Raw genomic sequence first — 14,114 nt, forward strand, 5'->3', positions numbered from 1 at the left:
AAAATTTATCTATTAAGTTATCATATTTGAACTTGAATAAAGACTATTTAAGTTTGGTACTTGTTAGTTTTTGGAAATTGTAGAAGATTATGAAAGATGTTTTTTTAAGGTTATCCAAATTATAGAGACATACCTGCAACTTATTATAAGCCTAAAAAATTTTAATAAATTAGGCTTAAACAAAAATCTAAGTCTCAAATGGATAGACCCGAAACGCCTTTACAGGCTTGGACTTGAACAAGTCTACCTCAATTTAGTAGGTTTGATTGATAGACCTTACTGGGGGATGCTTATGTATAGAAATCATTTCTTTTCTATATTGTTCATATAGAATTTTTTGGGTCAGGTTGCCATCCAAATTTCATAACAATTTTGACATTATTACTTGAACTTTACTATTTTTTAGCTTCATTTGGGCCCAAAATGGGCCTAATCTATGCATTTGAATTTTAAATTTAGTAATTGGCCCAGGCCCAGCCAAAAGATACAAAATCGTGCTCCTTATAATTTAAAAAGAACAGCAAATTCCAGTGTTCATTACTGGTTCTCACAGAACCAATCTAAAACCCTAATCAATAATTTTATTTTTTATAAAAAAAAATCCCTTTAAAATTCACATCCTGTTCATTTCTTTACTAAACCTTGACGATGACCAAGGTTTATGGTACCGGTGCTTACGATTTCAAGCGGCACCGGGTCGCGGAGTACCCGGTGGAGTTACCGAACCAGCTCGATGACAAACCGGTGGAGTCAAAGGCCGGTTCGACGCTCCCAAGCGCTATAACTCTCTCGGAAATTCAACGCGATAGGTTGACGAAAATAGCTTCGGAGAATTGGCTTAAAATGGAGAAGCCATTCGATGCGGAGCTGGTGAAGGAGATTTATATGACTGAGTTAACGGTCAAGGAGGGGAGGAAGACAGTGCCGTTACATAGAGTGATGATTTTGGAAGTGAGTCAATATTTGGAGAACTATCTGTGGCCGAATTTTAAAGCTGAGACGGCATCGTTTGAACATGTGATGTCTATGATACTGATGATTAATGAGAAGGTAAATGTTCGCTTTATTATTATTTTTTAAAATTTAAATATGAATATATAGTTTATGGGACAGTGTTAGTCGTTTTTATGAATTTAAATTTTGAAATATTTGCAGTTTCGGGAGAATGTGGCAGCTTGGATGTGCTTTTACGATCGGAAGGATGCATTCAGGGGATTTCTCGATAGGGTTCTTCGTCTTAAGGAGGTTTGTGATAGATTTTTTCTTTTTGTTGGAATTGATGTAACAAAATGCTTTTATCATTTGGACGGGGAGAAACTATCTGAAGTGTGAGAACAAAGATTGATTTTAAAGTTTTTATTGTTTTGAGCTCCGTGGTGAGGAGAACGAAATTGGTATTTGTAACTTTTGGATAGATTTTTGAGGGAACCGAATAAAACTAAATAATGAAAATAAAGCACAACTAAAACCTGAATATTGAGCTATTTGTTTATATTTGTCTTAGTTGCACCTTTGTATGAAAAGCATGCTGCTGGCTTGTATATAGTTGTTAAGACAGTGTGAACCTTTTTAGACAGATTTATTGAACTTTTTGAATCTATAATGTGGTTGTAGGGAAAAGCCCTGACTATAGCTGAGAAGACAAATTATCTGGTTTTCATGATAAACGCTTTTCAGGTATGTTTGCATACCAATTTCAATTACCAGTAAACCGCATATATATATTTTTTAATTTTTTTAATAATAAAACATTGTTTATGGAATTTCAAATGTTTATTGGCTTTTCTAAAATTTCATCAAACTGTTTTATTTACAGAGTTTGGAAGATGAAATTGTCAGTGAGACTGTCCTGAAACTAGCTAGTTTACAGTGCTGGCATAGTTTGTCTTATGGTCGTTTTCAGGTAAGAAATGGTCCCTGTTAGCTTTGGTTCATGATAGATGTTGAAGCAAATTGAAATTAAAAGTATATTTTCATTCATATTTTTACCATTATAGAGATACATTTATATATACACATTAGGTATTTTAGATTAGGAAAAGAAATATTTGATTCCTATAATTAAGATCCTATAATCTACTTCTATCATAGTTAAATTCCTATAATTAAGCTTTATATACTAATATATAGATTCTGCAACACTCCCTCTCAAGCTGGAGCATAGATGTTAATCATGTCTAGCTTATTATAAATATAATCAATTTGAACCCCATTTATAGCCTTAGTGAAAATATCTCCTAACTGTTCTCCAGTCTTCACATATCTTGTAGAAATAAAATTTTGTTGAATTTTCTTTCGAACAAAGTGACAATCAATCTCAATATGTTTAGTTCGTTCATGAAACACAAGATTAGAGGCAATATGAAGAGCAACTTGATTATCACACCATAATTGCGCTGGTAATGACATCTGAAAACCCACTTCAGTCAAAAGTTGATATACCCACATTATTTCACACATAGACTGAGCTTTCACACACAGACTGAGTCATAGTTCTATATTTTGATTCTACACTAGATTGGGACACAACACTCTGCTTTTTGCTCTTCTATGGTACCAAATTTCCTCTAACGAAAACACAATAACCAGTGATGGATCTTCTATCTACCTTGAAACCTGCCCAATCTGCATCTGAGAAACACTCAATGTTAGTATGACCATAATTCCCATATAATATGCCACGTCCAGGAGCACCCTTCAAGTAGCATAAAATTTGTTCTAAAGCTACCTAATGATTGACTATTAGAGATGACATGAATTGACTTACAACACTGACAAAATATGTAATGTTAGGATGAGTCATTGTAAGATAATTCAACTTTCCTACCAATCTTCTATACTTCTCAGGTTTTTCGAATGGTTCACCATCTTTTGTAAGCTGTAGATTAGGAATCATTGGAGTGCTACATGATTTAGCTCTCAACTTTCCTATTTTAGTCAATAAGTCAAGCATATATTTCCTCTGAGATAGGAAGATATTTTTCTTGCTTCTTGTCATTTCAATACCCAAGAAATATTTCAACACCCAAGAAATATTTCAACCCCCCTAAATCTTTTGTTTGAAATTGAGTGTGAAGAAATGATTAAAAAAAGGAAATTCCCACAGTATCGCTTTCAATAATGATAATATCATTAACATACACAACTAGAAGAATACTGCCAGTTTCAGACTGTCTATAGAAAACTGAATGATTATATTTGCTCTTTATTATGTTGAACTTTTGAACTGCTGGACTAAATTTTCCAAACCAAGTATGAGGACTTTGTTTCAAACCATACAAGGATTAGCGAAGACGACAAACCTTTCCATACTCCCCCTGAGCAACAAAACTAGGTGGTTGTTCTATATAAACTTTCTCTTGAAGGTCACCATGCAAGAAGACATTCTTAATATCCAACTGGTGTAAAAATCAATTATAGGTAGCTGCCATAAAAATAAATAAATGAATAGATGTCAGCTTAGCAACATGAGAGAAAGCATCAAAATAATCCACCCATAAGTTTGGGCATATCCTTTAGCAACTGGGCGAGCCTTAAGGTAAGCCACTGATCCATCTGGGTTAACCTTAACTGCAAACACCTATTTGCATTCAATGACTTTCTTCCTTGCAGGTAGATCAACCAAGTCCCAAGTACCATTATCAGCTAAAGTATTCATTTTCTCTATCATAGCCTCACGCCAACTAGGATGAGATATAGCTTCATGAGTGGTGTTAGGAATAGAAATAGATTTGAGTGATGCAATAAAAGAACAGGAAATAGGGGATAAGTGACCATAAGAAACAAAAGAAGAAATAAGATAAGTACATTGTCTTTTACCTTTTCGAAGAGCAATTGGTAGATCAATATAATTAGAAACTAGATCTGACAAAGAGAATGGTTCAGGACATGTATTCGGGGGTGGTTGACGTTTGAAATAGACCTGTGTAATGGGTGGTCTAGCAGGGGTAGACTCTTCAGGTAGAAAAATTTCTGGAGAACTAACAGATGTAGGAGTGTCCTCTAGAAGACAAGATGAGGTAACGGTGTATACCAACAAATCATCATCCTCCCCCTGAATGGTGTAAGTAGGAGAAGTAGAGAAGAACGAAATGTTTTTCAAAAAGGTAACATCAGCTGACACCAGATATTTGTTTAGGGTGGGGGAAAAACACCTATATCCTTTTTGAAGACAAGAGTAACCAAAGAACACACATTTTAAAGATTTATTTTGAAAAAGAACACTATAAAGAATCTGACCTTGAAAAACCGATGACAGTGTGCGGTTAATAAAAAAACAGGATGTTGTTGAAACAACATCAGCCCAAAATTGTTTGGGAACTTGCATTTGAAACAAGAATGCTTCAACTGTTTCAAACAGGTGTTTATTTTTTCTCTTAGTTACTCCATTTTGGGATGGTGTGGTCGCACAAGAGGATTGATGAAGAATGTCATTTTGGATCAAATACGATTGAAAGGATTCAAAAAAATATTCTTTGGCATTATCACTACGTAAGGTATGAATAGAAACATTGAATTGTGTTTTTATTTCAACATGAAAGACACAAAAATGAGAAAACACTTTAGAACGATTTTTCATTAAGTAAAGTCATACGAGAGTAATCATCAACGAAAGTAACAAAGTATTTAAATCCAATTTTAGACACAATATGACAAGGACCCCAAACATTTGAATGAACTAACTCAAAATGAGAGTTAGCTTGTTTATTGACTCTAAAACCTGAAGATAGACGATGATGTTTGACAAATTGACATCACTCAAAATCTATCAAAGATACATGACGAAACTGTGGACATAGACTCTTGAGAGGGAGCACGATTTATAGCTTATTACAAATTTTACAGATTAACATCTATTACAACTCTAAATATTCCATTAGTTTTTTAACCAATTTACAATGATTAATTAAACTGACTATCTTTCAATGGAATTCCGGATCTACAAAAATAATCGAGCATTATCTCTAAGCCATGTTTGTCTAGTACCATCCATAGGAGGAGCGTGCGTAAGGTGATCATCTTTCTCCAGGCTTAACAGATACAACTGAATAGTTTTACTCCACTCTAGATAATTGGAACCATTAAGCTTGTGTTCAGTGATTTTTGACATTACAGGAACCATTTTAACCATAGTTATCGATTTAATATCCGTCATAATAACGCTCAAAACAACTGAATAGAATAAATAGCAAGAAACCGTTGGACAAATTGATTTTTGCAACAACTAGGGCACGAAAACACTGCACAAACAACAAAGAATAGCAAATAAAAGAATTGAAATCTGATCAGAAAGAGAGATTCGACGACGGTGCGGGCGACGGTGAATGGCGATGAGATTATGGGGATCTGAATCATCGGCGTTGTTTGAGTCTGACTGTGTCGGCTGTGAGAGCTAACACACCTCAAAACAAGAGATCTGATGTGTACGTTTGCAGAAGAAACGGGCGGCGCGTGTGGGTCACACGCTGGGTTTTCGATGACCAGATTTTGGGAAACTGTCGATCGTCGAAGTGTGCTTTTTTTAGAGTGGCGGTGAGAACTAATAGTTACTCTACATGGGTGAATTACGAAATTGCTCACTAGGGTTGGAAGAAATTTTCGAATTTGCACACTAGGGCAAACCGGGCTCCGATACCATGAAACAAACTGAAATTAAAAGTATATTTTTATTCATATTTTTACTATTATAGAGATTCATTTATATATACACATTAGGTATTTTAGATTAGGAAAAGGAATATTTAATTCCTATAATTGAGATCCTATAATCTACTTCTATCATAATTAAATTCCTATAATTAAGTTCTATATACTAATATACAGATTTTGCAACAGATGTAAAGTAAATTTTTTTTTTTTAAATTTAATGCATGATTTGCTTCTATCTCTGTAGATGGAGCTTTCTCTTAATCCAGATTTGATCAAGAAATGGAAGAGGATGATAAAGAGAGAATCAAAGGAAGCTGCGAAATGGGGGGAGCCTTTTGACCCCTCGTCATCACTTGAAGTGAAGTTCCTGAGAAATCTTATTGAAGAGTTTCTTGAGGTACTGTATTACTAAATTAATTAACAGGTGTATCTTTATAATGTTTTAATTTCTGGTGCCATACAATTTCAAAACTAACATTTTACCACTTTTTAATGTATACCAGGTGCTAGACCACAAGGTTTTTGCACAAAAGCACTCTGTCAATGGTGATGATGATCTTGTTGCTGCTTATGGTTTTGAGAAAATTGATGATGCCTGTGTTCTGTACTGTGAGAGGTTTATGGAATTTCTTATTGATCTATTGAGCCAACTGCCTACAAGAAGGTTTGATTGCTACTATAGTCATTGTTTTTTTTTTTTTTTTTAAATTGTTTTGTTAAATTTTCTTTGGTGACTTATTTCTGGTCATCACTAGGGACATTTAGGCTTCCAAATGCAACTAGTTTGGAATGAAAGCTTAGTTGAGTAGTTGAGAAGTTGAGTTTTTGCTATATTCTAGAGTTTTCCAGCTGGTCTTATGTGATGGACTTTAAGCTGAGATGATCCTGTTAAAAAGAAAACCAATTTTGTTCCTGCTCTTTTAAGATTATAGAATTTACTTTCTTAGATTTGTTATTAGTTGGCATTTATATGCTTCTTTTGCTGGTGAAGGGTGAGAATTTCTTGTACATCTGATTTCATCATAATAGATTCTCTCATTCTTTTATTGTTTATGCTGTTTCTCATTTTTGGTTTTGTTTTGCTGTTACAGGTACCTTAGGCCTCTTGTTGCTGATGTAGCAGTTGTTGCTAAATGTCATTTAAGTGCTCTTTATAGACATGAAAAGGGAAAACTCTTTGCGCAATTGGTTGACTTACTACAGTTTTATGAAAATTTTGAGATCAATGATCATGTTGGCACACAACTGACAGATGATGAAGTTCTACAATCTCATTATGATCGTTTCCAATCTTTCCAATTATTTGCATTTAAGAAAATCCCCAAGGTTTGTCATAGCTAATCTCGTTTAGTTTGTATATTGTCTCACTTTTAAAATCAGTTTCTATGAAGTTTGGGACCAGTTACTTGTTGTTATGGTTGTTCTTTGCAGTATTTAAATTTTTCCTGTATGGTGCTTGCAGTTGCAAGAACTGGCACTGTCCAACATTGGTGCAATCAACAAAAGAGCTGATCTATCAAACAAATTGTCAGTACTCTCTCCTCAAGAGCTGCAGGATCTTGTCTGTTGTAAGGTTTGTAGTGGGCAATTTATGTGTTTCTATAAGTATCTTTTTTGAATAATGTGTAAATCTTTGCTCTCATGACATCTACTTGTGCAGCTCAAGCTGCTTTCAAAGGAGGATCCTTGGTCTGAAAGGGTTGATTTTCTAATTGAAGTAATGGTCTCCTTCTTTGAGAAACAGAAGTCACAAAAAGAAGCCATAAATGCTCTTCCACTGTACCCCAATGAACTGATTATGTGGGATGAAAGTGTTGTGCCAAGCATTAATTACTCTGGAGAAGGATGTCTTGCTCTTCCAAAGCTTAATCTACAATTCTTAACTCTCCATGATTATCTCCTCAGAAATTTCAATCTCTTCCGTTTAGAATCAACATATGAGATTCGTGAGGATATTCAGGAAGCTGTACCCCACCTCCTTGCTTACATTAATAATGAGGGTGAAACTGCTTTCCGTGGCTGGTCAAGAATGGCTGTGCCAATTAAGGACTTTAAAATCACTGAGGTAAAGCAGCCCAACATTGGAGAAGTCAAGCCAGCATCTGTGACAGCAGAAGTTACTTTTAGCATTTCAAGTTATAAAGCACAGATAAGATCAGAATGGAATGCACTTAAAGAGCATGATGTCTTTTTTTTACTTTCTATTCGCCCATCATTTGAGCCTCTAAGTTCAGAGGAAGCTGCAAAGGCTAGCGTGCCACAGAGGCTTGGCCTTCAATATGTACGAGGATGTGAAATTATTGAGATACGTGATGAGGAAGGAACTCTCATGAATGATTTCACTGGAAGAATCAAGCGGGATGAGTGGAAGCCACCGAAAGGTGAAATGAGAACCGTGACTGTTGCTTTAGATGCAGCACAATACTACATGGATGTCACAGACATTGCAGAAAAAGGCACAGAGGACGTTTATGGGACATTTAATGTGTTGATGAGGAGGAAACCAAAGGAAAATAATTTCAAGGCAATCTTAGAATCTATAAGAGATCTGATGAATGAATACTGTATTGTTCCTGATTGGTTGCACAACATATTCCTGGGCTATGGGAATCCTTCTGCTGCACAATGGACTAATATGCCCGATCTTCTGGAAACAGTAGATTTCAAAGATACTTTTCTTGATGCAGATCACTTGAGAACTTGTTTTTCAGATTATCAGGTTAGTATTGTTTTTCCTTTGCCTCTGGTTATGGGAAAGTGCCACGTTCTGATATCATAAGAACTCTTCAATACAATTTAAAGAATGATGTGACTTAGAAACTTTTTTTCTCTCTCTTGAATCTATAGATTAGTTTTATAAATTCAGATGGTACTGAGAACTTGGACCCAAGGCCTCCATTCAGAATTAGGTTGCCCAGGACACTGAAAGGGAACACTCATGCTCTTCCTGGGAATAAGAAATTAATTGCTGATTCTATGAATGACGTGAATATGGTGGATCCTTGTGGTGAAAGAGATCAACTTATCATTGAAGCATACATCCCTCCAGACCCAGGTCCTTATCCCCAAGATCAACCAAAACAGAATTCTGTGAGATTCACACCCACTCAGGTACTGAGCAACTCTTTCTTGTGCCCATTTCTTTATCTTGTATTCCATCTTGTACTAAATTTTTTTAATCTTTAGATGTTGGTGCAACTGGTGTTTTTGTTAGTTGTTTTTGAATAAGCTTAAGTCTATTATGGCAGATCCCTGTACTTTAAATTATTTTTTTGGAAAATTGATAGTAACATTCACTATCCTATCAGGGAAAAGAAAAGTGGCGACTTTCTGTCCGATGTTTTTTCCCTTTACAACAATTAATTTGCTAGTACTCTTTTTCATTGAATCTGGTGATGCACGCTTCATCCCCTTCCCTTATTCTGGATCTAATTATTTTCTATCCTTAGACTTCCTAGTCTTTCTTTACTCAAGGGAATGATATTGTGTTTTTTTTTTAGTCGTATCTTGAGATATGTGTTGTCTAATTTTTTATTCTTATTTTGAAATGGAGGGTGCAAAATCAAGGTTTGAAAGTCAGAAGTTTTTCGATGGATTTTCATGGCAGTTGACTTTTGACTCTACTTTGTTATGGCAAGGAGTGGTGTCTGAAGTTTGTATTCTTTTCAATACTGATTTTGCTTAATTATCTGTAGCTCAGATATTCTTTTACAGGGATTTGGTGTTGATCTATAGTGACTGTTACAATTTCTTAATAAAAACAAAGGCTGCTGTCTGTGTTATTTTTGAGTAACTGGACACTTCTTTTTCTTTTTGGTCAGATTGGGGCAATAATATCTGGCATTCAACCTGGACTAACAATGGTTGTGGGTCCACCTGGTACGGGAAAGACTGATACAGCTGTGCAAATCTTGAATGTTCTCTATCACAATTGTCCTTCACAAAGAACGTTAATAATCACTCATTCAAATCAGGCTTTAAATGACCTTTTTGAGAAGATTATGCAGGTACTTTTGATCTACTTTTAAGATTAAATACATTGAAAGGACTCTCTCTTAGTCCTGTGTTGTGGAACTGACCATGGCACACTAAATTCCTTGCAATACAGGAGCTTATATTTTCTGTAAGTGGGAAATCAGCTAATAACTTGCTAATGGATGTCTTGTTTTTCTTTGTCAGAGGGATGTACCTGCTCGCTATCTTCTACGTTTAGGTCAAGGTGAACAAGAGCTAGCAACTGATCTTGACTTTAGCCGGCAAGGCCGTGTTAATGCGATGCTTGTTAGGCGGTTGGAATTGTTAAGTGAGGTTGAGAGGCTTGCAAGATCTCTTCAATTGCCTGAAGATGTGGGGTATACTTGTGAAACTGCAGGATATTTTTGGCTGCTTCATGTGTACTCGCGCTGGGAGCAATTTCTGGCTGCTTGTGCAGATAATGAAGGCAAACCAACAATTGTACAAGACCGCTTCCCCTTCAAGGAGTTCTTCTCCAACACCCCTCAGCCGGTCTTTACAGGTGAGTCATTTGAGAGAGACATGCGGGCGGCTAAGGGGTGTTTTCGTCATCTTAAGACTATTTTCCAAGAACTTGAAGAGTGCAGGGCATTTGAACTGCTAAAGTCAACGGCTGATCGAGCAAATTACCTAATGACGAAGCAGGCAAAGATTGTTGCAATGACTTGCACTCATGCTGCTCTTAAGAGGAAGGATTTTCTTCAATTAGGTTTTAAGTATGACAATCTGTTGATGGAAGAAAGTGCCCAAATTTTGGAGATCGAAACTTTTATCCCAATGTTGCTCCAGAGACAGGAGGATGGTTATGCACGTCTAAAACGCTGCATACTTATAGGTGATCATCATCAACTGCCTCCTGTTGTGAAGAATATGGCTTTCCAAAAGTACAGTCACATGGATCAGAGTTTATTCACAAGGTTTGTTCGTCTGGGTATTCCTTATATAGAGCTTAATGCTCAGGGTAGAGCTAGACCGAGCATAGCCAAACTATACAACTGGAGGTACAGAGATCTGGGAGACCTTCCTTATGTGAAGGAGGATGCAATCTTCCATAAGGCAAATGCTGGATTTTCCTATGATTATCAATTGGTGGATGTTCCTGATTATCATGGGAGAGGTGAGAGTGCCCCTTCTCCTTGGTTCTATCAAAATGAGGGAGAGGCTGAATATGTTGTCAGTGTCTATATATATATGCGACTTTTAGGGTATCCTGCTAATAAGATATCCATCTTGACAACTTATAATGGCCAGAAGCTTCTGATTCGTGATGTAATCAACAGGCGATGTGTTCCATATCCCTTTATTGGCCCACCCAGTAAGGTAATTTTTTAAGTATAGTCCTCTTCGCATTAGAATACTTTGACATTATAGCGAAAAAGCAGTTCAATATCTTGTGTCATATGTCATTGTTAGCCAGTGGAGGTCTTGTGACATCTCTTTGGTGCACATTAAATTTTGCTTGATGACCATATTCGTTCCTTTAATTTTACTAGATTGATGCTTTATAATTGTGCTTGTATGTAAAGGCTACCTTTATGTTTTGGTTCAGGTCACAACAGTTGATAAGTTTCAAGGTCAGCAAAATGATTTTGTATTGTTGTCTCTCGTGCGAACTCGCTTTGTGGGTCACCTTCGTGATGTTAGAAGATTGGTTGTTGCCATGTCTCGTGCTCGGCTTGGTCTGTATGTGTTTTGTCGACGTTCTCTGTTTGAGCAATGCTATGAACTGCAGCCTACATTTCAACTTCTGCTTCAGAGACCTGATAGACTTGCACTCAATGTGAAGGAGACAACATCATATACTGAACGTAACGTTGAAGACATTGGAGATCCCTATCTTGTTGGTGGCATTGAGCATATGGGTGATATTGTCAATCAATTATATCAGGTAGCTCTCATCTTGATATGATTTATATATTTCTGGTATTCTGCATGGTTGATGCCTGACTTTGAAGTGTTGCATTGCATTTGCTTGCTTTTCAGTTGGAAATATTTGAGCTCTATTTAATTGTTACCGATGTTTGGAAATCATTCTTTTTCAAGATCCAGTAAATGCATTGCCACTTTGAGTCTGCTAAAGTTGGTTAAGCCAAAATATGAAGCTGCTTTTAGATATTTGTTTTGCACATTGGACCTTGATATTGATGAACTTTCTCTGACACTGATCGCATTCGTGCCATTAAAAATTGATTGTTAGATTCTAGTTTCTGTTAGGTTCTAGAACTTTTGAACTTCAATGATTTATTCTCATAATTGTGTTGGTTTAACAACCTTGCAGTGCCAGAATATTAAGTAGTTTCATTGGAGACTTGTTTTAGTATTGAATGCTATCAAGTTCTCTAATAATGATACTCTGCACTAGACCTCCAATCCTTGGGAGATTAGGGCCTTTAATTTAAGTTCTCTAATAATGATTCTCTCTCTTTCCAGAATTTTGATTACCCCTGAAGGAGGCAGATATATGTCTGCTTTCATGTGTTATCTTAGTAACTTGAAGTTCTCCAGTTGTCTCCAATCCTTGGGAGATTAGGGCCTTTAATTTAAGTTCTCTAATAATGATTCTCTCTCTTTCCAGAATTTTGATTACCCCTGAAGGAGGCAGATATATGTCTGCTTTCATGTGTTATCTTAGTAACTTGAAGTTCTCCAGTTGTAGCTTAATATTTATGAATGCATAGAACTACTGAGATATTTGAAACGTGAATCATTTGTTGGTTACAAGCACTTACGTTGCTCGAAGTTTTTATTCATGATTCTAAATTTCTTGTTGACAGGCAACCATTGCTAGCTATGAATATCATCAGCACATGGCTTATTCTGAAACCGTGGGTACACCAGAAGAGCAAAATTTCCAGCCAAATTCAATGGAAATGCATGATGACATGGACACTGATATGCCAGCATCTGCAAATGGTGCTGTGGGTGGTACACCACCTTTGAGCCAATCAGAGGGCCCTGCTGACATGAATGGCTGTGGAAATGGGGAAACTACTCTTGATAATCAGCTAGATAGTGAGACAGAGACTCAAGCTCCATCCACCGATGGGAATGGCATGCCACGTGAAAGTGATGTAAAAGAGGATACTAAGTCAGAGTAGTGTAATTTAACACTGCACCTGTTAGCACTTTTTTCCTTTCCTGCTATTTTGCAGAAACTTCTGGTTCAACTGGACAGACAGCCAGCAAATTTGAACCATGCGGATATGGGACAAGGAAATTGTCAATCCATATTTTGTTGGTCGAAAACTTCTACTAACAGATCAAAGCTTATCAGCAACTAATTGTACTTCAGCTGCATCATATCGACAGGAGAATGATGGGAGTTGCCATTTTGATGCATGGTAATTCTTGGAAATTACTTGATGAAAACTCAACAAAATGTTACTAGCTGTATTGTACTGACTTTTAGCTACTAGAGAGAATTTTTGTTGTAAATTGTGTTATTGACTTGAGAATTTGTCACTTGTAATTGGGCGTTGTCAGTGTTAGGGTTGTATTTGAATCAAATTGAGTTTGAACATGAGTTGACTCAAGTTCTTCTGGGTAGGTGGCTTTGAGGATATTCCATCACTTTGTGCCTTGCATATATTGATAGGTAGTAGTACCTGTACAAGCTGGCTGTGGGTATAAATGGATACAAGCAAATAGACATCATTATACATAATTTGATATTCAGATATATTAAAAACTGTATAAATGGATACAAGCAAACTGACATTATTATATTATTATATGTAATTCCGTATTCAAATATGTTAAAATCTCTGTATGACTTTGTATAAAAATAAGATATTGTTTCTGATGGATTAGGTCAAATAATATGTTAACAAAATTGAGAATTCCATAGTTTTTGGGGGATAGATCGAGAACTAAATGCTATTTCTCCATCAAATAAAAAAAACTATTTCATTGGAAGAAACCGAGCATACTCGGCAGGCAACAATGAAGAAAAAAACAATACTAATAGTTGACTAGTGTTTTGTCTTATGCAGGCGGACAAACTCTAGCAAATTTTTTATTTTTGATTGTTGATGCTGTGTTCTCAATTTTCTATACGATGATTAATGAATCTAGCTAGCAAATGAGAAGAGTGTCTTATGTACAACTTATAATAAGGTAAAGAAGACCAAATATATGATAGGATTGATTCGAATTGAGTTAGTTTAGATTCAAATTCATGTTTGGATTAAATAAACTAAACTCGATTTGAAATTATAGTTTGATAATTTAACTTTAAATTTGAAGGGTTATTAACAGTTTTTATTGATTTTTTTTTTTTTTTGGATGGCTCACCATTTTCCTTAACTTTGTTTAATGTTCCACCATTCAAACCAATTTATCATTCTAAATTTGAATTAAGTTTAAATTAACCCTTATTTAAGTTGGGTTTAATTCAACTATAAAATTGCAAGAAACTTATAATAAAGCTACCACAAGAATTGAAATGACAT

The 14,114-nt window shown here is 35.8% G+C and overlaps 1 protein-coding gene across 1 annotated transcript; it reads left to right on the forward strand.

The window, feature by feature from the left end:
• Positions 1 to 538: 538 nt before the first annotated feature.
• Positions 539 to 13,183, forward strand: LOC123213792 (RNA helicase aquarius). Its single transcript, XM_044633369.1, has 14 exons — positions 539 to 1,050; positions 1,156 to 1,245; positions 1,615 to 1,677; positions 1,817 to 1,903; positions 5,894 to 6,046; positions 6,153 to 6,313; positions 6,741 to 6,975; positions 7,112 to 7,222; positions 7,310 to 8,368; positions 8,497 to 8,760; positions 9,471 to 9,656; positions 9,829 to 10,983; positions 11,213 to 11,551; positions 12,438 to 13,183. The coding sequence occupies exons 1-14, from the start codon at positions 649 to 651 to the stop codon at positions 12,759 to 12,761; spliced, it is 4,629 nt and encodes a 1,542-aa protein (XP_044489304.1). The 5' UTR covers positions 539 to 648; the 3' UTR covers positions 12,762 to 13,183.
• The last annotated feature ends 931 nt before the right edge of the window (positions 13,184 to 14,114 follow it).

Source organism: Mangifera indica, chromosome 4, assembly GCF_011075055.1.
Source record: "Mangifera indica cultivar Alphonso chromosome 4, CATAS_Mindica_2.1, whole genome shotgun sequence".
NCBI classification, from domain to species: domain Eukaryota; kingdom Viridiplantae; phylum Streptophyta; class Magnoliopsida; order Sapindales; family Anacardiaceae; genus Mangifera; species Mangifera indica.

What these genes read in the sequence shown, in the direction of transcription:
- LOC123213792 (XM_044633369.1), top strand. Translation starts at nt 649, where the DNA reads ATGACCAAGGTTTATGGTACCGGTGCTTACGATTTCAAGCGGCACCGG. An exon ending in TACTGATGATTAATGAGAAG is followed by an intron (nt 1,051 to 1,155) that starts GTAAATGTTCGC and finishes AAATATTTGCAG; the next exon opens with TTTCGGGAGAATGTGGCAGC. An exon ending in AGCCAACTGCCTACAAGAAG is followed by an intron (nt 6,314 to 6,740) that starts GTTTGATTGCTA and finishes TTGCTGTTACAG; the next exon opens with GTACCTTAGGCCTCTTGTTG.